This window comes from Acipenser ruthenus, chromosome 18 (genome assembly GCF_902713425.1).
Source record: "Acipenser ruthenus chromosome 18, fAciRut3.2 maternal haplotype, whole genome shotgun sequence".
Taxonomy (NCBI): domain Eukaryota; kingdom Metazoa; phylum Chordata; class Actinopteri; order Acipenseriformes; family Acipenseridae; genus Acipenser; species Acipenser ruthenus.
The window spans coordinates 5100001-5123795 of record NC_081206.1 but is presented as its reverse complement, the minus strand read 5'-3'; the positions used below and the strand labels follow the sequence as shown (position 1 = coordinate 5123795).

The following is a 23795-nucleotide window of genomic DNA, read 5'->3' as shown; positions in this document are numbered from 1 at the left end:
TTAAATTAAATTAAATTAATCATACACAGGTAACTCTGGAAAGTTTTGTTTAGCTCGAAGTGCAATCAAGCTAAAATCTGCATTTGGTCATAAATACTGGTTATGTATAAAGGGTGACTAGCAATGAACGAGTCATAATACAGTTTCTTGGTATTTCCTTTGCAGTCCCACCTCGTAGCGTCATAGGGAATTCCCAGAGGGAGGGAGGTCTTTCTAAGGGTTTCCTATTTCCTCAGGAACCCGGAGTGTTTTTTTTTTGTTTTTTTTCGGGTTTAATTCCAAATGATATGAACATTGGCAAACTATATTTTGACTGGGATGTTAGTTTCACTATATTATTATATCAAATAGACCAGTAGTGGCACAGTATGTTTTATTTGAATGGGACCCAGCGATTGCAATGTGTAGCTCAAAAATAAAATAAATAAATACAATCCGAAACAAAGTCCTTTGTTCAGAGCACCAGTCACATCCAAACCGGGGGGGGGGGGGGGGGGGGTTGGGGTTGAGAAAAGGTGATCGTCTTGTTTTTTTTTTATCTCGTTACTTACGTCTTACAACACTATGCCAGACCACACATAACTTCTAAGTACGCCGCTGTGACGAACGATTCACCTTTCGAGGATTTAAATGAACGGGTGTACGCTGGAATATACAGTACTCTAGTGCTGCATTATATTGCATATAGGTAATAATCACAACAAGAGTGCTTTACGTGAATATGGTGTGCTGTGCTAATAATAATCCTACAATAAACAGTTTAAACTAAACTAGAAAGCTATACTGTGTGTTGTTTTGCATAGCATCACATTCATACATTCATCTGAATGTGTGCTTTTCGTATATATCACTGCAAAAACATATTTAGAAAAGTTTCGTTTTTCTCTAAACTTTGTTTTTCTCATTGGGGGGGAGAAAGCACAGTGTTCACTGAGTAACGCTCTCTCAGAGCTATGTGGGTTTTTGCTGGTGGTGACGCTGCGAGATCACGTGTTCCTGGGTACGTCGTATTTTCTTTTCCCTTTCTCTCTACCTCTGCTTAGATCCTTTCGAAATTAAACTACATCGACTCCATCCCCAGCCCGTACCTTTCCGTGGCGTGTTGCTGAAGGGGCTTCTTGTTACATCCTGCGCAGGTTTTTTGGGGGGGAAGGGACCACCCCCTCCACTCCCCTCCATTGCAAGCGGTACTGGCTGCAGTCGAGATCGGGGGGTTTACGATTTTATTTATTTATTTATTTATTTATTTATTTATTTATTTATTTATGTTTCGTTTCCATTTGTTTCCACCCGCAGCAGTTGCAAGGTAAGCGTGTTTCAATCAGTTGTTTTTGTCCACATCCTCTGTAAACCGTACCAGTTTTTTAACCCCCTTCAAGTTATTCTGCTTGTTATTTGCCTACGCTACTGAGGCAGTTTAAATAAACTCACCAGCAGTACTGTGTTTAAAATGGCGACACAAGCTGGGGGGCGCTGAGTTTCGGTGGGTTTATTTTTCCCCCAGCGTAATTATCCTTCTTCATTATCTGTCTGACTAATAACCAATTTACCAATATGTGTAAGTGTTTTTAATTAAACAGAAAAGGAGAGGGAATTAGGTGACGATGTTCTCGTTATGAAGTCGTAGTATTATTAAGTTGCTGAGGGTAAAGCATGTTGCTAGACAAGTATTATTTTCGCAGTGATTTCTTTTTAAACACGAGCCATTAACAACAAAACAAAAAATGTACACAGATGTCTATGGTCTTGAGTGTATGATGATGTTCTGAGTTGTGGTCAAAAAACTATTACTGATATGTGTTTTGTGTGTAACTACTTACGTTTTGTTGTGTGTAATGTTTATTTCACGTGTATTATTTGATTCCATGACTTAGATTCGATTTTTTTGTCCTGCAGTTAAAAAAAATAACTTGTTTATAATCGAATACATAATGTATTTGTAAACAGTATATATTTACCCCGTGTTTGTTTATATTTCTAGTTTTTAATGTAGTATCAAGTGATTAAAGTACGATAACAGTGAATGTGATTTGAAAAAGCAACTGTTACTAATAATATATATATATATATAAAAAAATATATATATACACATATAATATATATATATACATATAATATAATATATATATATATATATATATATATATATATATATATATATATATATACATTTTAGGAGTTTGAAACTACTGTCAAAACTCTATGCGGTGGAATGCCACCGCGTAATACTTAAATTAAATAATGCCGTTTTTTGTGTCAATAAAAGAAAACCGTTAGATACTTTAATTTCACTTTTGTTTTTTTTAATGTAAAAAGACTAAACATTAACTGCTGGGTTCACAGATTCCGATTAGCACAAATCTTGGACCACTTAATGTTAATAGGCCACCATTAAGAAAATCAGAGCTTGAAACCAGCCGTAAGATTTGCATTACCTCCTGGTTTCAGTTTAACGTTACATCCCACGTCTCTGGTGTATTAAAAACGAATAGAGTTGGGATTGTGAAAGGTTAAGAAATAAGAATTGAACTAATTGAAATATATTGGATGAATGCATACCATATTTCTGAATTTCTTTAGAACTTTTGTTAGACTCACATTTCTGGGCTTTAACCACTAGCCCACACTGCCTCCCAGCCCCTGACATTAACTGCTAGGTAGTGATCCATACTGCCTCCCAGCCCCTCTGTTGACTCTAACCTCTAGCCCCGCCTCCCAGTGGTGCAGCTCTAACCTCAAGGTTCTACACCACCCCCCAGTCCCTCAGCTCTAACCTGTCGGCCACACTGCCTCCCAGTCCCTTAACTTTTACCACTAGGCTACGCTGCCTCACAGTCCCTCTGTTTTTACCTATAGGCCACGCTGCTTCCTAGTCCCTCAGCTCAAACCACAAGGCAACACTTCCCTCCAACCTCCAGGTCACACAGACAATAGCTGTATGGCACTATTCAGTCTTCAGCCTGTACCTCAGTGTTGCCTAGTCCTTGAGTCTGAACTATATGTCAGACTGCTTCCTTGTCTTTAGCTTTACCTGTTAAGTTACATGCCCATATTATCAGCTCTACCACTAGGCCACACTGCGTTTCGGCACGCTGCGACATGTAGGCCGCACTACCTTCGTCCTCTGTTTACAGACTGTGAAAGCGTAAAAAAGGAATAGATCATGCACTGGAGTGTACATAGCTGGACCTCAGCCACCTCGTATTCATGTGGCCTACTATCTCTAAAATTCAGGATTTTACAGACCTTCTTGCTACTACAGTCACGTCACTAGAGTCAGCTCTGGATTTCAAGTTCCCTGTTGTCTGTTAGGAACTGCCGATGCCTTTGTGAGAAGGAGGGCTAAGTTGTCGGCCATTTTAAGTGAGACTGCGTCAGTGTAGACTATAGGGTATACAACCTTTTTCCACAGCAGGACATTTATATGGGTTTTAACCATTGCAGTGCTGGTACTGAGTGTAGTCAGAAATATTGAAATAAAAAAGTGAATGTGCCGTTTAAAGACAATGTTAATAATTATCAACATTGTAGGCAGATTTTATACAATGATTGAAAAGAATACCCATTGCTGCTTATTTATTTTCTTTTACAGTAAACTCCCAATTAATGCTAATATATATATATATATATATATATATATATATATATAATTCCAGTTCCAACTCCAGATTTTGCAAAACACTGGTGCAATACCTCCTGTTTTTACCATCAGTGGACTCCCAACTGTGGAGATTGGCAAAGAAACAGTACAGATACATATTTGAGGGCCTCTAGAAACTTGTTTGGGAGGGTAAATCTCTTCTGCCCCCCACCCCCTACAATGCTAGAAGATCACAGTCCTACAGTACGTACTTGCTAATAAATAAGGAATGGGGGCCACTTTAAGAAAGCAGTCCTAACCGTCCAGTGTAGTTTACTCAGGCTGTTGCTGTTTGGGCAGAACCAAGCACCAGCTTGGTTAGGGTGGCACCTGCTTGACAAAGTGTGCCATTATCTGAAAAAATCATTTTTCATTAAATTGAGTGTCGGTGTTCTGTAATGTGCTGGTCATGCATGTTACACAAGGTAATTGTTAAGAGTAGATTTAACTTACGTTTCCAAACTGAAACTGCTGTGTCAGTCAGGAACTCCACCCAGAATATAAAAGCCTGCAGCTGTCTTCCATTCGGAAGTAATTATTTTAGGGGTGTTTGTGGTACAATATCTCACAGCCATGGTGCTGCAGGAAATGAGTTGGTTAAGACCTAGTGTATACTATGGAGCTGTAGGGTAGTTATAGAGATTGAAATGCTGCAGATTTGTTAGCCTGGCTTGTCTTCAGAGTTACATGAATGCATCATTGCTTATATATATATATATATATATATATATATATATATATTGGACCCCCAACATACACCGTCACAAATCTGAAAAGACTTTTTTTATTTTTCAAATCTGAAAAGATTTATTTTATTATGCAAGGCCTGCATGGTGCCATTTTTTATGTGTTGTCATCATTGTATTTGATTACAGAACCCATGCTTACAAATATTGAAATGAAAGAACTGGCTCACCCATCCTAGACAGACAGGGACTGTGTTTATCTTCACACCCTTTAACACATTGTGACCATTTTCATAAAGCATTTCTTCTTTGAAGCTTTTTAACATCAGTATTTTCTCTTTGTTAAACATGTCAGTAACGTAACATGGTGGTAAATGCTTTGTCAGTATGGCCAGGGGACCGCTCTGCTTCAGCAGCAGGAAAATAGTAGTTCCATCATTTTGCATTGTTTCATGCTTTTAGCCTTAATTTATTAATCCCATGAATAAACAGATGCATGGCTGACACAGCCTTGGTTTTCTCTACAGTCGATGGGACGGAGTTTGTACAGTAACTGCATTGATTGGACTGGTGTTTAGCGTGGTTTGCTGTATTAATTAGCTTTCCGAAGTCTAAGTGATGGCGCAGTGTTTATTTCCACACAAGGTGATCTCACCAGGCTGTCATGAACATCAGCCCCTGGGAGACGCATGAAATGTTGTACAGGATAATTAGCTCCAAACAGATCTACAGTACAGAACCTGGGATTGATGGGTCCTTTTTTTTTACTATAATAGTAAATAATTCTAATTATTGTAATGCCCAAGCATTATTGAAATGAGAAAAACTACTTGATGTAACCGTTGCACCCCCCCCCCCCCCCCTCAGTCTAGCAACACATACTTGAGGCTGGATTTCAAAAATAATAATCCTAGAAGGGTGAATAAGCACGGTATCCTATACAGAAGTGGGCATTGCAAGCTTAACATTATTTGAAAACAAAAGCAACAAACACATTTTATTCACATTTCTATACGTTTTTTACACGTTGGTAGCGAACGCTATGCTGTTATGTGGTCGGGGTTGCCATAGCAACTTTAGCACATCAGTGCCCCTGTAGGCCTCCACCCCTCCCCAGTGGACTGACCCTGGGCCTAGAGAGCGAGCAAACAGGCAGCTTCTGGAACTCAACAGCACATTAGAAAAAATAAAGACAAAGACATAGGCTAGGATATTGATGAACCAGCAATACATTGGGTTACTGTACACCAATCTTTGCCCTCTTGCAAAGGTGCACAGTGCCATTTGCTTCTCAATGTGCGTTACCAAAAAAAAAAAAAAGTGCCATGTGGTGTGGAAACATCGGTGATTAATCGTGCTATACAGTAGAAGCTGAAGAAATGCCTCTGGTTGTCTCTTGTTACTGTATATTAGGATAAATTACTAGCAGTGGCTCAACATATAGACATCGCTAATATTGCTACGACTAGTAAGTAGCACAACCCCCCCCCGCAGAACCATGTGGTGCACTAGACCCCCACCCCCACCTCCTTTTGTGTGAGTCATGTGACCTGGAATCTTGGCAGGCCAGTGCCCCCTCATGCGGAACGGAGCCCAGCCTTGCGAGCGAGGCTGCTCTCAGCTGCACTCGGAACATTCTGTTCTCTCTGCTGGCTCACAGTCCACCTCCCTTGTTGTTAACCCTGTACACCGCCTCAGCGAGGTGCCATTTTGTTTTCTGGAATCGCCTGGTCTGCATTTTGATGCACGCTCAAGCCTTTACTGGAAGTCATTTGTTTAAGTGTACCTCAGCAAAAAAGCTCTTCAAATCCTATACAAAAAAGCAACAGTTTTCAATTAATTTGGTTCATGGAAGTGAGGAATTTACTGGATTTTAGCCACTCTGGTTAGTCATCCCCCGCCACCCCCAGTCTTGCTTTTTAAAATGCCTCACTCTCATCCCAAGGCTGCCTAACAACATGCAGGGGGGGTGGTTTTGTACCAGCACAGAGGAGCGCCCCCTATTGTTCTTGGCCACCAAAACCACCACTTCATATATAACAGAACAGTATTCTGTGGAGGTCTCTCACTTAGGTTAGTTTCTTTAATCAAAAGTGGTCCAGCCACAGACAACTTATTGTATAAATACTCCGGTAATGTAATGATGGCCCTTTATAATTGTTAATGATCATGTTTTCCTTGGTGGTGTGGAGAACGGATGACCTGGAAATCCAAATACACCCCGGAGGATGTCCAAAGCAGATCTGCCGGCAATCCACAATTACGCTTACAATTACAATTACAGCAGCAATGGTTGCTGAAATTGAAATTACAATTTCAATGCTATTTTGTTCAATTACAATTCGTTACAATTATGCTGCAGTGATTCTAATAACAATTAGACTAAAAAGTAACATAAACAACTCCACACGTGAACATGTTTATTTATTCCTAATAACCAAGCAGTAATCGCAGGTACAAATACAGAAACATACAATGCAACTTTATTTTTTCAAACAAATGAGGTCACCAGAAACGGTTGGAAATACAAGATCGACGATCAACTGACATTGAACTGTAATGGATCAATTATATGGTATGATTACAATTACGCAGGTGTGCCAAGGCTCAACTTCAATTGCAATGTAATTGCAGTGAAATCTGAATTACACAATTCAGATTGGAATCGAACCCCAGGTCTGGTCCAAAGAGCAGCGCTCCAGCCCCGATCCCCCGCCCATGTCCCTTAGAGGGTTAACAGCACTCAGACTAAATGTACTGTGACCTTTCTGCTGGCAGAATGAATGTGTTTGAATGCACTGAACTGGGATTAGGAAGTAAGATGGCGGTGACCTAGATTTTACTGGGAAACAGCCGAGAGCCAGCACTAAAAAGACACTTGTGTGTGTTTGTAAAGGGAATGTGTGTTTTTGCATGGGTGTGTGCGCAGTGAAGTATTATTTATTTCTTAGCAGACGTCCTTACCCAGTTGTATACAAAAAATACATATTGATAATTATAGTACAAGTATAATCTATAGATTTTAGTGGGCTCATACTGTATGTGGGGGTAGAATGCTGAGTAAAGTCAGATAATTGTATGTTCTGTTTTTATTTTTATTTCTTGAGAGAGAAAATAACTAATCCTCCACTCGACACAGCAGACCCGGTCTTGGGAGTGCCAGTATAGTGGTTTTTTTTTGTATGACTTTCTTCCGTGGAAGACAAACTATATTGCACAATAGTTATAGCTGGCTTGTCTTTCTCCAGATTTACTTAGTCCTGAAAAAGTGAAGTTTTTTTATAGTATTCATTACACACTTTGTAATGTACAATATTTCTGTTAGCCAGGACACGTCTAGTTAATGTGCCTTAAGAACACTTTTAAAGCGTTGAAAATGTTGTGGTATGCAGTACACAATACATTACCACTCAATATGCAAATGCATGGAAATACTAAAGAAAGCCCTATTGAGTTATTTTAAGATTTGCTTTTTCCATGGAACTTTGTGAACAGGGACCATAATTCTGAAACATGCTGTAAAATGTGTTGGTGAACAAAGAATGTCAAATGTATTCCTTTTGTTGAAACACAATTTCAGTTTCTCTGCAAAAGACGATGAGAGAGACTTTGAAATGTCCGTCACTGAATTTAGTTTATTTTTGTATTTTGAGTTACTGTTGAAGGTTTCTTTGTTAACAGGTATTCTGTATTAGAAGGAGACATAGGTGGGTAGAGCTCTTAACATGACCAAAAACAATGTTCAGGGACCTGATGTTGGCGATCAGAGGGCCTCCGTCAGTTAGTCCCCCAGAGGGGAGGGGGTGGAATGTGATCAGCTTAGCCGCAGCCTAATGAAGAGAGACAGGCCAGCCCCAAGCCTGTGTTTCTTCCAACCTCTTGCATCACCCAACGCATACAATGCATATATATTTATATACATATATATACACTGTAGCAGCTATCATGTCAAGCCTGTAGTAGCCTTCACACGATTAAATAATTTTTAGTAGTTTTAAATAAGATTAGATTGTTTCTGATATTCATATTTTCCACTTCTTTGTTTTTTTACAGGTAGGTAATCGCAGTCATCCTCTTGCCTTCTCTAAACTAGCGAATGAGGTCCGGGAGGTCATGAGCCAGCATTCAGCCTGCTTTTGGGTGTGCCTAAGGCACTGAGAAAGCAGACCCTGCCCCGTCAGCTTGTAACGCACTGCTGTGCAGCACTCTCCTTGCATCCGTAGCAGCCATGGCGAGCAAAAGGAAATCCACTACGCCATGTATGATTCCACTCAAAACCATGAACCTGCACGAGGACCACGAGCCAGATGCCGAGGAACCCAACAGCAGACCCCAGTCTCCACTGGACCTCTTCCTTCCTGGAGACGAGGGGGGCCTGGACATCCAGGAAGGCGGTGAGTCATCTGGAGAGGGGAGCGAACTGCACAGAGGAGAGGGCACCTTCGCATGCCAGCCCTGTTACTTTGACTCCCAAGATCTCAATCTCTTCCTGGATCACATGTACTCCCAGCACCCTGACTTCCGAGTAGAGCCCAGCTTCTTGTGTCTGGACTGCAGATTGTCCACCAAGAGCTATGAAAGCCTGGCCTTGCACAATGCCCGGGTGCACCCCAACCTGGGAGCAAGGGGTGGTTCCTCAGAAGGTATGGCCTGGCAGGTGGGCAGGAAAGATGGGCGGACGGTTGTGGAGCAGAGCCTGGTAACGACTGACGGCTTGGAGGGAGGGAGGGAGTCGGAGATATCGATCACTAAGACTCCAATCATGAAGATGCTAAAAGGGAAGTCAGAATCTAAGAGGATCGTGGTGTCCCATTCAGGAGATGAGCCTGATGCCAGCAGCCGCAGCAGAGAACCTGAGAAGAAGAAGGAAATTGTGGTAACAACAGCAGCGACAACGGTTGTTCCTAATGGAGCTGCCTCCAAGGTTTCCCATCCGACAATGGTGCACATAGTCAACAGTTCAAGTACAATACCAGTCTTGAAGACAGCCATCACACAAGTAGTATCTGTACTCCAGAACCGGAGCCTTCAGCAGCAGGCACCTACGGTGTCAAAGTCTTCAAGTCACCTCCCCAAAGTTATGATCCCACTGAGTAGCATTCCTACTTACAACGCCGCAATGGATACCAACTGTTTCCTCAAGGCCTCCTTCAGTAAGTTCTCCTACCCCACAAAGGCCGAGCTTTGCTACTTGACGGTGGTCACCAAGTACAGAGAGGAGCAGATCAAGATCTGGTTCACAGCCCAGAGGCTCAAGCAAGGCATCAGCTGGTCTCCAGAGGAAATCGAGGATGCCCGCAGGAAGATGTTCAGCACCATCATCCAGTCGTCCCCCAGACAGTCCCAGCAGCAGCAGACCATCACTGTTTTGCCTGCTTCTCTGGGCTCCAATGGCATGCACCACATCCTCCAGGGCAGCTTGCTGGGGCAAACAGGGGTGATTGTCACTCAGCCTGTAATGGCAAATGGCATCCAGGTCAGCAGATCTCCCATGGCCCTGGCCGTCACCCCAAAGCCTCAGATGGCGACCAGACCTCAAATGGCAGTCAGGCCTACTGCCGCCCTTGTGGCTGATAAAGGAGCAACCATGATTGTTAGTACCCCCAGTAGCATCAACAGCAGCAGCAGCAGCAGCAGCATCAACAGTAGCAGCAGCAGCAGCAGCATCAAAGTGGAGGGATCATTGCCTCCCATTGTGAATGTCACCCCCAGCACCCGTACCCTCCCCAGCAGCATTCTGGACCCCAGCTTCTATAAGAACAAGAAATCGCAGGAGCAGCTGACAGCCCTCAAGCAGAGCTTCTTCCGCAACCAGTTCCCCCAGCAGGAGGAGGTGGAGCGGCTCACCAGAATCACAGGGCTGTCCACCCGCGAGGTGCGCAAGTGGTTCAGTGACCGACGCTACCATTACCGCAACCTGAAGGGCACACGTTCCTTCATGGGGAGTGTGATCAGCGGGGGTGTTGGAGGAGCCTCCCTACTGGACAGTGTGGATAGCTCCCCCTCTTTAGCAAGCCTCTCCCCTCAGCAGCATCACCACAACACCCACCACCACCAGCAGCAGCAGCAGCAGCAGCAGCAAGCACCATCCACTCCTTCCCGACGGACAACCTGGCACCAGACTCCAGATTTTACAGCCATCCGCTACAAGGAACGGGACCCGCAGCAGGTGCGTACCCTGGAAGCCAGCTTCATTGCAAACCCTGAACCCTCTGGAGATGAAGTGGACAGGCTACGTGCCGAGACTAAGATGACCCGCCGGGAGATCGATGGCTGGTTCTCAGAGCGCCGGAAGAAAGCTGCTGCTGATAAGGAGAAGCAAGAGAAGGAGGAAGAGGAGGAGGCGGAGGAAAACTACAGAGAGGAGGAGTCCTCTGGAGAAAAGGCAAGGGCTCAGAGACGAGAGGGAGATGACAGGCAGAAGGAGTCATCTGCAACCGAGCTCAAGGTCAGCCCCATCAAGATCAACCTAAAGATGCTGAAGGTGACAGAGTCCGTCAATGGCAAGCATGGCCCTCAGACCACGCAGGTCAGCCCACCTGCACAAACAGAAAGCCCCAAGGTATCCCCAGCCATGTCTCCCCGCAGTAAGAAGACCCCAGAGCAGCTCCATGTACTCAAGCAGCTCTTTGCCCGCACACAGTGGCCCTCCAATGTTCAGTACGACCAGCTATCTTCCCAGACTGGCCTCCTTCGGTCGGAGGTGGTTCGCTGGTTTGGGGACAGCCGCTATGTCTACAAGAATGGGCAGCTGAGGTGGCTAGAAGAGTATCAGCGGCTAGCTGATGAGCAGGAGAAGGGGGACATAGGAGCACTGGAGGATGACCAGACCATCCCTAAGACACTGCAGGAGAAGGAGCTAGTGGAAACGAGCAGGCTTAAAGAAGAAGAGGTCCAGGGATGGTCCTCCAAGCACACCACTGAAGAGGGGGAAGCTAAAGGAAGTGTTGAGGAGACTGCAGATGGAAAGGGGGTCCAGAAGCCGAGGGATGAGGACGAGAGGTCAGAGAACTCTGAGAACAGTGGAGGTGGCTGTGAGTTGGAGACCTCAAAGGAAGAAAGAACATCACAGGAACCTGAACTATCAAATTCTCTGAGCTCGGCTTCAATCAAGTTAGGTAAGCTGTAAGCTAAAAGCTTATATATATATATATATATATATATATATATATATATATATATATATATATATATATATATAGTGTTGTGATAATATATAGTGTTAGCCCTGCAAGGTATGTGCTGGTAAGGACTGCTCTGTTGATTAAATGATACATTTGAGCAAGATCCCACTAGCATTTTTTACTTTCATCCCAAACGCAGTTTATAAAGCAGTCTCTTTGGAAACCGACCATTACCATGGCAACCATGACCCAGTGAAGCTTCCATCAGTTGTATGTGTTTCTTCAGCTTATTACACTGTATTACACTGTTACGTGTCCTTATATTGTGTGTTTTGTGTTTACAGAAGCAGACTGACAATCGCGGACTCAGAGTGGTGGTTCAACAACAATAAGACTTTGGGATTGTAGGTCGGGACTGTGTGTGACTGCTGAGGAATCGGAGAGGGGACTGGACTGTGCCTTAGGAGGGGCACTGTAAGCCCCCAGCAGTGCCAGAGGGACCAGGACAGGGCACCAACTAGGCCGGCAGAATGAACCAGATTGCTGTCTGTTCATTTAGTCTGGGTGAGAGGGACAGGCTTCCCCTGACTACATCTGGAGATAAATAAAAAGGAACAAAACTGTTGCAAGATTGATCAAGCTTGTCTTTGCAAATCCACAGAATTTGCAAATGTGGATTGACTGACCGACATTTTTATTTTGTTATTGTTTTTTTAAAATGATGTTTTTAATGATGGGGTGAGGGGAGTTATGCATTGATCACTTTTAAATGTATCGCACAGAGGACTTTGAGAAAGTGGACTGGGAGATTTGATTTCCCAGGTCTGACGTAGCATTGGATTTTTTCCATCATTTAGACCGTTTTACATTTGACTAATCCTCATCTTAATAAAAGACGAAGAAACTGTTTTCACCAGAGACGTGGAAAATAAACAGAAGTACATACCAAGGGCTCTGGGTTGTTGTGTTTTGTTTCCATATCAGTGTCTCCCTCCGGTATGTAAGTGTAACTCCTTTGAAAATAATTAGCAATGCCTGCAAACATTAAGTACACCTACCCCTCATTATATCGCCCCTCGCTATACTGCGGATTCAGATATATCACGGTCCTGGAGTTGGCTCCCTATTTTTAATGTCTAACTGCTTATGCCCTAGCTGCAATATACATAGGCACTTAGAATTACTGTTCGTTTTATTTCGTTCTGCACATCACAAACAACAACATACAAAGCAATTAAAAACAAAGCATTAATATCGTACTGTTATCATATACACACGTATAGAATTATAACACAAAGCAAATTAAATATCTACTTGCTGAAGCGGTTTTTATTTTAGCCAAAGAGGTGTTCACGTGTGGCAGCAACGCACTAGTAGTGACGTCAGCTCCCTAGCAACAAGCCTCCTGTGTTGGGAATGGATTCTTTCAATGCAGCGGGTTTGTGCATTTGAGAATGCAGAGGGAGACTCATGAAATTAATTGGAGACTGAAGTTGATGAGAAGCAATTACCCTCCTCTGTACGAATTAAAACGGTGCGCTGCTTTTTATATGAAAAATGAGAAAAAGCGGGTTGCGTATATTTATACTGACCCTGACGCCCCCGATAAAATGAGGGCGTGGTTGTACAGTATTTGTTAACCTATTTGTTTTTGTATGGGTCTCTCGCTATATCACGGCCCTCCACATATATAGGATTTATATTGGACCCCGACACCCGTGATATATTGACTGGGTGGTGTATATTAATTTACATTGTGAGTGGTTCACTGTGAAATTTGGCCTGTTTCTGCTGTGTGTCATATTTTCAATACACTAGATAAGCTGCTTAATGTTTTCATAAGAACTGATGCCACTGGCAGTTTTTTTTTTTGTTTGTGTTTTACATCTTTAAGTAAACTGATCTGTGTGCTGTAAAATGAAGGAATAAATAGACCTACTGTTTTAACTTGAGGTTCACTTGATTGATCACATCCAACAAATCCACGAATGACACAAAGAGTTCTGTTGCTTTAACGGGCCTGAACCAAACTGTAAAGCTGCTGAGGCTTGTGATGTTAAAGTGGAGTTACCCGACTGTTCAGGGTTGAGTTCTGGAAGGGGAGGCTTTCATTTTACTTGTAAAGTACGGCTGTTCAGTGGCACAGGTGAGATTTCTCAGCCTGCTTTCCAATCCACATGCCTCAAGCCTGTCTAGACAGGACCACCCTCGTAGGGGTAGACAGAAAGATGTTTGTCTCGTATCAAATGCTGCAACTATTTTTAACATGACCCAGAGGTTACAGGAGGAGTTTAATATGCAGTATTCAAATGTGCAACTGTTTTAGATACCGTTTAGCTTGCAATTGCAATGGCATCAAAAAGGGCAACGTTTACCCAGGTTTGACCCTTTACTGCAAAACATTATTTAGATTTAGATGTAACCAAGTACCCAGATGTGTCTACACCTGGTAGCAAATAATATTTCTTTGGACCACACTGTAGCAGATCAGTTGCACAAAACTGCAGCCACCATATGTCAGGACCCACTTGTCCCTGAAGTTGTGCTTTTTGGTGGTGGTTTTCTGCAAACATTGCCATTGCAGGAACCAGGAGAGTGTCTGGATGGAGCTTTTGGTGACTGCGTTGAGGTATGAGCTAGTCGCACGGGCACCGGCTATCGTTCCTCTTGTGAAGTCACAGGAGGTCCTTCTACATGCCCATGCTTGTACATGACTTTCACACAGCTTACAGTGTATAGATGTAGTGAATCACATGACCAGAAATTGCATACAGCTGTTTTTCATTTGGTTTTCATATTTTGCATAACCAGCTTGTGGGCAGGAAGAAAGGAAACGCAGGATGCATAAGATTCTGGATAAGTACTTATTTATTTCTCAGGCTGAATATGTTTTCATATGAAAGGCAACAAGAAATTTACATTTGTCTTAGCTTAGGCACATTACAGAAAGGCTTCTTTTTGTAAGTAGAACAAACAACAACAAAGAATGACACAAATTCAACAAGTAATTCACAAGATACGGAGGCACGTTGAAGCTAAAGAGAACGGAAGCAGCACCCGGCTCCTGTATCCCTATTTCTGGTCGCCAAATTGGGCACCTTTTAAAAACTGATCTAACAGGATTTCAGGATGGAAACAGCAAGAGGTTGCTGTAGAACACCTCATAACATTCGGTGGCTTGGACGAACAGGAGTAGTGTAAGCTGTCTGCTTAATTGAATTGATCTGGTTATTGACCTAAACCCTGAAAAACAAAAGTTGCATTACAAGAAAGAAAGCTATTGCACGCTTCTAGCTTTGCATGCTTTAAAAAGCACAAAGCTGCAAGTTATAAATCTCAGTAGCCTGCCAAATCCAAATTAACATCTTAACCCCTGTTCATTTTTGTAATTTTAAAAATGACATGTCTGGTTAACTGTCCCTTTGTCCCTAATATATCGAACATGATTTACTCAGCGGTTTGAGCATAGGAATAAAGTGTGGGAATGCAGAAGGGTTACAGGGTTTGGAATTTTTTTTGGTATGTAAAGGCAGGCTTCAGTGACTGCAACAGGGATACTGTTGCATGACAGACGCCTAGTTTTGACAGAATTTTTATTCAACCTTCCGTCAGGTTGATATACAATATTTGTGATCTTTTCATCACAGAGTATTTTTAGGCAGCATAATTAGTCTCACTCAGGCAATATTGGACAGTACAGGTAATTGAAAAAATAGCAATTAGGTTTTTCCCCTAAATAACACTGGGCAGGGAGAATGTACCTTTAGTAACAGGCATTAAAAAAAAACCCTTTGCATTTAAACACTGTACACCCAGTCTGACTCGGCTGACTTATATACACTGTACCCTCCTATTGGTCCCCTCATTTAGAATTCCAGACTCCCAATTGGTCCTTTTTTCTTGTCCCAATTCTTGACCAACACCATTCTACCCCTCCTTATTGGTGCAACTCTAACATTCTACTAGAGGTGTGGAAACACTGGAACCCTGGCTGGCTAAGTGTTTGTGGCTGGGAGAACAATTTGCATACCCACATTGCCCATTACGCACAGGAATCTGAGAGCCAGACAGACGTAACACAGAAAAAAAAAAAAACGATAGCAGAAGGAGGAAATACAATGACGAGATCATGATTCAGTATTTTGCATTACATTTTGTCATCCTAAAACTGCACTGTGACTAATTCAACACACAACTCCTGCAATTCTACAGGATTACCCAACAGTCCCAGAACAGTTAGCTTGGTTGTTTTGTGTGTGTTTTTGCTGTTGGACTGGTTAGACAGACAATTATGCCTGGCCCAGCACTTAACCTAACTGCAGTCTCCAGTAGATTCATTAAATCGACTCTTCATTTTGCCACGGTGGAGGAGTTCAAGATCATCCTCAAAACATTTCAGTGTGCGATCACTAAGGCTAGTTGAAGCAGACGTTCTCACAGAACTGGTTTAATCGCTGCTCGGTGTGCCAGGAACACAGGAAGGAAGTCACACGTGTGCTGTTTGTGTGACTACTTTGCAGCCTTCAGCTCTCCTTTTAACGTATTAATTTGCAGATGTTGTTTACAGTATAATTTGTTATTAGTCAAGTAGGAATACACACACAGAGGCATGATAGGGTATAGAGTCGAGACTAAAAAAACACTCAGGTGAGAAATACACTGGCTAATACTGGTTGGGTGGTTAGTAACTGTACAGGGATTAACAGGACCAGTAATATCTCACCTGATACATCACTGCCTGGCAAGAATATTGGATCTAGAGCTCTCTCTCATCTGAATCTGCCGTTTCAGAAAACACTGAAGTGGGTTTTGTATATCCAGCGTGTACCTGTGTGATGAGCCTCTAGTGCTCCAGGTAAGCGATTGCAAGGTAAACAGCTGCTTGTGCTTGTGAACAGTGTGCTTACCTGCTCTAATGCTGCTGGCTGGTTGCACAGAATACAATTGCGCTACCTTAGGTGACATTAGGTAGAACAAGATTAGTGCTAAACCAGGGTTTGTCATATGAGCTGTAACTGTTTAAAACTGGACTTTTCACAGTTTTGCATGGATTTGTCTAATAAGAGTATGGAAATTGTATTTACATTATAATAGTCATAATAAAAAAACCTTCCTTTTCTTCCTATTCAAGCTACAGGAAACAATTCCAAGGTGGCTGGTTTGATGCTTCTATAAAGTTTGATAAGCAATTCTGTGCGTAAAAGACGAAATGAAATGAAAAGCAAAACAAAAACACCCCGACTGATAAAATAATCACACTGTTAAAAAAAAGACAAATTACTTCCTCAATCCACTCAGACTTTAACATTATTACAGCACTTAAAAAAAAAAAAAGTCTGACGTTATCCTAACAAAGGGGGTAGACATACCAGAGCTCGGAGGTGCAGATTGCAGAGAAGGGTTCATGTATTATTTGGTCAGGCAGTAGTGTACAGAGCGAACTGGACTGTCGTGATTCACTGCATTTCCTGGGAGCTTTGTAACTTTATCTCCACAAGATAAAAAGCTTATGTACAAACAAATCTGATTAAATTCAGATAAAACGAGACTTTGCTAAACATAAAAGCCGGGCACAATAAAAAAAGATAACGTTGAGAAAAAAAAAGCAAATAATACATAGTAGCTACAATCAGGCCCTCTATCATGCATCTTTTACGTATTTGACTTTATTTTAAGACAAAGTGAAGGGTAGGCTAAATCCACACTGTGTGTCTGTAGAACATACCAACTCCAGTTACACGGACAACCTTTCAAACCATGGGGATATAGGTGAAGAATAAAATGTTTCAAATAATAAACCCTCACTGGAGCTACTACTTTTATCAGTCTCCTCAGGACAGACTTGGATTTTGAAAGGTTTGTTGCACTAGTGAGCATGTCAGGGCTCAAATTACTGACGCGTTCCCGTAGCCAAACTGATTAGCATGAAGTGCTTTAGGAGCTGGACATTAGGTCCCCACCCTGGCTGGAATGGATTGCTGAGGCAGTAGGGGGAGTGAGAGGAATCTATTCAGAGTCCAATACACACGTCTTTTCTTATAAACTGATTATCCACTCAGAACCAGGTGATCAATGCAGAATTTTGACCAGCCATGAGGGAAAATACTGAGCTACACAGTCTTACAGCTATTCCTGAAAAGAAGATGGGCTTCACTAGCTACTTAAAAGCTTTACTTTGCCAAAGAGAACAGGAATAAATATATTATTGGCATCTAAAACAAATGATCCCAGTTTGAAACTGGTTTTCAAAACAACCATTTTGGGCAATTTCTGCTTCACCCACTGATGCTTAACAGCACATTTTTATTTTTAACAAGGACAGATCAAATGCATTCTTTCTTGTAACTGATGGCTTTTCTGCACAAGTTCTGTGAGGCCTAGGACAGGTGAGAACAAGGAAGAGCTGCCTGAAAATGTAGGCCAGAGCGGTAACGTTTCCATAGAAACCAGTTTTCACAGCAGTCAGTGACATCATCAGTACTGGAGGCACTTGAAACAGGCCCCGCTTCGTCTACAAACGGTTGTCTCCACTCACCCGGGTCCTTCGCATCAATCTGAAGGATGTCCACAACAAAACAAAGTGTGATGTTAGATATTAGATCAGCAAAGGCATACTATTTTTTATAATGCATTCTTCTTTAACCTTAACCACCACCAAATGTTATTAGTAGTATTTTTCCTACTATTATTCAGCGTTCACAACATGCTGGGTGTACTCTAATGTCCCATGTCTGTCAAACTCTTCTCTGTAACAAGACAAAAAATACTTAATGATAATAACACAATAAAAATCTCAGTTGGAGAGAATAGAATTGTAGGCCTCACCTTCTGTCTCTGGAGTCGGCATGCTCGAGCAGGTGCTCCTGGGACAGACGGAAGTCATCGAGTGGGGTCTGGCAGCGCGTCTCGAGCGATCCCTCCCGCCCGCACTGCGCCAGGTGAAGGCCGGAGGAGGGGTCGCTGGTCCTCTCCCGGACTGACTGGGCTGAAACAACAAAGGGGCTCGCATCCCCATTCTCGTGCTGGGGGAGGAAAGCCACAAGTCATTTCTCACATATCCACATCACGCAGACAATACAGGGTGATTGGAGATTACCTATCCCCCCCAGAAAGACGTTGGGATGGCCAATGGCTTACCCTGCCACTGAAGATCTCCACATGGACAAGCAAAACTGCCAGCTCCAGATCTTCATTGAAGCTGTTCTTCAGAGGTATCGATCTATAGCCTAGTCAAAAATAAAAGGACAAACATTTAACCTTTTCCTTGGTTTTGGTCTTTCGTAAACTGAAACCTTTCATTAAAAACCTCCCTTTGTAGAGTAAGATCCCAGGCATCGCCTCCTAAGACGCCCCGTGTCGACGAAAGAAGAAGAATTACCTGTCTTGAGTCCCTTGACGGGGAAGGTAGCTTGTGCGAGGAAGTTCTGGTCGTTGAACATGTCGATCTCGTACACCACAAACCGCAGGAAAGAGAACTCCGAGTTACAGATGACGAAATGGAACTTCTTTTGGGGCCACGTGGGGTTCAGACCATTGTCCGCTGCAACACACAAACGCTTTTTTTTCCAATATGAACATTAGGCATGAAAAGAGGCTGTTTGTCTCTCGCTGGTACACCATTACCCTTTAGGACCATATATGATTGTTACTTGAATGTTCCCTTGTGTTTGTTAGTGTAGTAGATAGAACCGATTTTACCATTCAAGTGAAAATTATTACAAATGTCAGCCATTTAGTAGAGTTGCATAGACACATGTCCGTCATCCCCACCCCCCTACCTTCGGAGTCAGTCTTCTGCTTGCCGCTGTCGTACTCGGCCCCGCACACTTCAATCTCGATCAGCGGGCTGACGATACCCCTGCCGTTCTTGGGGAGGTGGCGTGCGCCCAGCACCTGAAGGAGGAGAGGAAACGACGAGGAGACAGTGAGCAAGGCACAGGGAGTCCAAAGCACTGTTCACTGTAGCCAGCCCCATGGGTTAGCAACGCGGGGACCTTGTAACTTGCCAACTGAGGATACTTCGTCTCTACTTCCGCCTAAAATGCACCCCCCCACCCTGTTCGGTAATCTCAAATGTTGCGGTTACCTCAATCTGGACAGTGATTGGTTCCATTCCCCGAAGGGAGTTCCGATCGAAGGGGTCAAAGGTCTCCTCTCTCATGATGGACGGCTGCAGGACAAAGCCATTCTTCCCATTCAGCATGAATAAAGCCTGGTTCATCTGCATGGGCTTATCTGCAAACACAGCGCAGTACACTGTCCTTGAAGACACAGCTCAGAGCAAGGATTTACATTTACATTACACTACGTGCAATCAGTTCCAAAAGTGAAGGTCATTTTGCCTTATTAAAAAGAACAGACTTTCACCTACAGTGAAGGGAAAAATCAGATTTCCTGTAAAAGCTTATCACTAAAAAACAAAACAAAACAAAAAAAAACAACATCTTTTTTTGTTTGTTTGTTTTTCAGTAAGCAGATATTGCAGGAGGGAAAACTAGCAGAGAGTAGTTTTAAACAACTTTAAAAACCCAAAGTTATTTGGTGGTAAAAACAGTTTCTATACATCAGATAGGGAGGGGCCACTCTATACCTGGGGTCTGGAAGTTGAGGGCCACCAGCTGACTCCCACACAGCCACATGGGCAGGGGGTCGTAGTTGGAGGAGTCCAGGCGCTGGCCCTTGGGGTAGATGCGGGAGAGCTGGAGACGGTTGTACTGCAGGAACTTCTTGCCTTTGATCTTGTTGACGTATTTCTCAGCCTTGGTCTCTGGGAAGGAGGACATATCCCTGTAGCAGGCGCGCTCCGTGCCGATCTCTGCCGGGAGGGGGGTGAAGAGACCATTTGCATTTTTAAATTTAACCTAGGCGACAGGGTTGCCCTGGCAAGGCAACGGAAGCAGTGGCCCCAGTTACAGTACGGTAATGCAGTAAAACACATGTTAACAGTGATCTTTTACAGAAAACTCAATATAGCATCTGACACTGGGGAACCACTGTCTTCAAGACGCATGCATAGCGGAGCACTACATTCTTTAAAACAGGACCCCAGAGAGGGAGGCCCAGCAGGGAGAAGGGAGTTACATACTGTCCTCGTCGAAGGGGACGGGCCGGCAGTAGACAACCAGGTCAGAGAGCTCCAGAGCAATCTTCTTCCTCCTCTCCATCATCTTCCCTTCTGACAGCTACAGGAGACACACCGGGCAAAAACTGACAACTACAGCAACTGAACGGATGAGCTTTTTATTTTAATAAATCAATAAACAAATAAGCCATGTACTATACACCGAGGTATTTAACAAATAAAAATCAACACATGAGATTTGCAGGGGCAGGCAGTGCTGGAACAAGCAGTGTTCAGAGACTCACCCTGGCGTCGGCAGTCACCGCCACATCGCGGATCTTGAGCACCCAGTCCTGCATCTCCTCGTACGAGTCGGCAGCGATGTCCAGAGCGTGGCCAGCCCTCTGCACTGGTCCCATGGCGAGCGTGAAGACAAACTGACGACTGCCCTTCCCATCCGCGCGCACAGCTGTGGGGATACAGCACAGACACAGGAGTAAGCAGCAGTTCTCTAGTGCCAGTGCTTAGATCAGTCTGCAGAGTGATCAGCTGGGCTGTCAGGCAGCACACATTAGAATTAAATCCTATGGTTCATGATAGATAAACCACATGTGATGGACAACAGGGTTTCATTGTAGGATAGACAACTCCCACTGCAAAACAGTTGAAGATTTTAATTATTCACAACCAGGCCTGTAACTTCTCTTCTAAAGCTCATCTGGTACAAATAAGGCTCAGGTTGAAAAACCTGGACCAAGCTGCTGCGCAATGGTGCATTCATTTTAAATGTCGGCATCACTTACCGATCTGACAGGACGGCACGTCAATACTCCCTCTAAGCAGATCACCCAGGGGGCTGTTCTCGGTCAGCGGCTGCAAGGAATAAGCTAACTGGTCAGTGCCCTGCTGAGATGCATGCAGAGAAGCCATTGCAGTAGCTTTCGGTTACTTTGAGTGACGACACTTACAGAGCTCTCTGGTTCAAGTGTGCTTGGGCTGATCTCCTCCACGTAATTGGCTGGAAACCACAGCTGCTTCTTGCCACCATATTCCCCCTTCCACCTGCAGAGGCGACACAAGCACAGTTAGAGTCGGTTTCCTCGCAGTCTGAAGATTGGAATCCCAAGACGTTTCTATTTCACAAGTTTGATAACATATGGGCTAAATATCACATCACCAAGCTTTACTATAAAAGGATCAGTAGACTACCAACTCCAAACCCCCTCCCCCAAAAGACTCCTGCATCTATCCTCTCTCCGCACCGTCCCCAGCCCCCAATCCCCCTAGGCATACAGCTCAGCTCACCAGCCACCCTCCTGCTTCTCCACATTATGGATCACAGCGTTCTTCATGAACGAGAGTTCATCGTCTCGCTGGGCCTTGTACTCAAACAGCGCCTTTACCGTGCACTGCGACAGAGAGAGAGAAACACAGAGGAGAGTCAGAAGGGAAGACAACAGAGAGAGAGAGAAACACAGAGGAGAGTCAGAAGGGAAGACAACAGAGAGAGAGAGAGACACCAAGGAGAGTCAGAAGGGCAGACAACAGAGAGAGAGACACCAAGGAGTGTCAGAAGGGCAGACGAGAGAGAGAGACAGAGAGAGACAGACAGAGAGAGAGAGAGAGAGAGAGAGAGAGAGAGACACACACCAAGGACAGTCAGAAGGGCAGATAGCATCAGAGTGTCGGGGCTAATAAGAGGACACTGGGCAAGGACTGTTGCAGCACAGGCAGAGAGGCTCAGAACAGATTTCAAGGTGCATTACAGGTGACCCTTGGCGAAGGGTTGTCTTTCACAGAGCAGGATGTACCTTAAACGTAGGCATCTGGTTCGCCTCCACATAGAATCCTGGGTTGCGTCCTTCATACAGAGATCCATAATCGGGTTCCTGAAGAATAAACAAAAGAAGCAGGTCAGTTTACAAGTGGCTGCAATGCACCATTTGCAATTGGATTTGCTGGAAATGCTCCGATGCATGAGGCTCACAGCTGTGCCGATCTTCTCCAGCGTCTCCTCGTTGATGGGGTAACGCAGCTTCATCTTGCGGTACAGTGGGTGCTTCTCGAAGTAGCTGATCAGGTCCACCAGGCTGTCAAATTCAGAGTTCCCCAGAATCACCAGCTGGCCTTCCTGCTGCACCCGGCAGTGCTTGATCTTCCCTTCAGCCCTGTGGAGCCAATCATAATTTGTGTGTGAAACAATTACAGCAGTCTCTTTAATACTGTCATTACCTTTTATTCTGTATTTTGCAATTAGGAACATTTGTGTGGAACACACATGCATTTTTATGGGGCTTCACAGATGTGATGCAGTTAAGAAGAAGACACTGTTTCCATGTATGGCTTGAGCGATACTATGCACACACACACACACACACAGTACAGCCCCTCACCTGAAGGAGATGGCGTAGGAGTTTGGCTCGGTCCTCTTGCGCACCAGGAAGGCTCCGTCGCGAGGGACCCGCATCAGCATGTTCTCAGCCTGGCTGCGGGTCAGGTTAGCGTGGTACCACCTGCAGGGCACACAGAGAGAGAGAGAGAGAGAGAGAGAGAGAGAGAGAGAGAGAGAGAGAGAGAGAGAGAGAGAGAATTGTATTCTCATCATCACCAGTTTCTGCCCTTCAACAAATTAGCGTTTCCCTCGCAATATCAAACTCAAAAGTGTACCTTGTCACTTCTGGTATCATTTTCAGCCCTAACTCTCACTCAGTACTTGAATTTATCATATGTGGATATTTTAAGCTTACTCACACTATTATAATATTGATGTTACAGTACTGGTGTTTATTCACACATTTGGAGCATTTTTTTATTATTATTTTTTTTTAAATCAAAGCTCTGCTGCCACCTGCTGTTATAATCTGGTACTGTAAAACCTACATCAAAAACCAGAGAATCCAGGCAAAATACAACGATCGTCATAGCATAAACCAAGTAGACTCTACTGGATAAAGAGCCCAGAGGTAAGGGTGGAGACTCACTCCTTGCTCTCGTGTGCGTTGGTCTGCGGGACGGGCTCGGTCAGCCTCATCTCAAACTCGTTGCAGCGCAGTGGTACCTGCTGGTAGTGTGTGATGAGGGAGTAGAGGGTGTCGAACACCAGATTGTCAGTCAGGTAGAACTTGGGGCTGCCAGCCTCCTGGCGCGAGTGGATCCGACAGTGCTGCACCCTGCCAGTGCGCCTGGGCAGGGAAAAGAACAATCTTAAATACAGCTCTGCTTTGTTTAGAATCATTGTGGTTAACATGTGAGGTACCAAATCAAAGCTATTCATCAAGGTTACT

General features: G+C 43.9%; 2 protein-coding genes across 4 annotated transcripts in view; one reads left to right on the top strand and one right to left on the bottom strand.

The window, feature by feature from the left end:
* The first annotated feature begins 926 nt into the window (after window positions 1-926).
* On the top strand, window positions 927-13397 carry LOC117424424 (zinc fingers and homeoboxes protein 3-like). 2 transcript variants are annotated; one of them, XM_058990954.1, is made up of 3 exons: window positions 927-1000; window positions 8380-11444; window positions 11795-13397. In XM_058990954.1, the coding sequence occupies exons 2-3, from the start codon at window positions 8555-8557 to the stop codon at window positions 11803-11805; spliced, it is 2901 nt and encodes a 966-aa protein (XP_058846937.1). In that variant the 5' UTR covers window positions 927-1000; window positions 8380-8554; the 3' UTR covers window positions 11806-13397. The 2 variants fall into 2 exon arrangements, with proteins under 2 accessions (XP_058846937.1, XP_033896637.3); XM_034040746.3 differs by lacking the exon at window positions 927-1000 and adding an exon at window positions 1007-1306.
* A 903-nt stretch (window positions 13398-14300) lies between these two features.
* Window positions 14301-23795, bottom strand: part of LOC117420443 (1-phosphatidylinositol 4,5-bisphosphate phosphodiesterase gamma-1-like) — a 28255-nt gene continuing 18760 nt past the window's right edge. The window contains exons 17-33 of one of the 2 annotated variants that reach the window (XM_058990952.1): window positions 23493-23693; window positions 22905-23024; window positions 22499-22679; window positions 22323-22400; window positions 21817-21920; window positions 21480-21573; window positions 21315-21384; window positions 20817-20980; window positions 20536-20632; window positions 20041-20265; window positions 19537-19685; window positions 19229-19343; window positions 18829-18990; window positions 18588-18676; window positions 18276-18472; window positions 18134-18196; window positions 14301-18004 (exon numbers count right to left, since the gene is read on the bottom strand). In XM_058990952.1, the coding sequence (XP_058846935.1) occupies window positions 18136-18196; window positions 18276-18472; window positions 18588-18676; window positions 18829-18990; window positions 19229-19343; window positions 19537-19685; window positions 20041-20265; window positions 20536-20632; window positions 20817-20980; window positions 21315-21384; window positions 21480-21573; window positions 21817-21920; window positions 22323-22400; window positions 22499-22679; window positions 22905-23024; window positions 23493-23693 (2107 nt within the window). In that variant the 3' untranslated portion in view covers window positions 14301-18004; window positions 18134-18135. The remainder of the gene's footprint in view (window positions 18005-18133; window positions 18197-18275; window positions 18473-18587; window positions 18677-18828; window positions 18991-19228; window positions 19344-19536; window positions 19686-20040; window positions 20266-20535; window positions 20633-20816; window positions 20981-21314; window positions 21385-21479; window positions 21574-21816; window positions 21921-22322; window positions 22401-22498; window positions 22680-22904; window positions 23025-23492; window positions 23694-23795) is intronic. The other variant, XM_058990953.1, reaches the window with a different exon arrangement.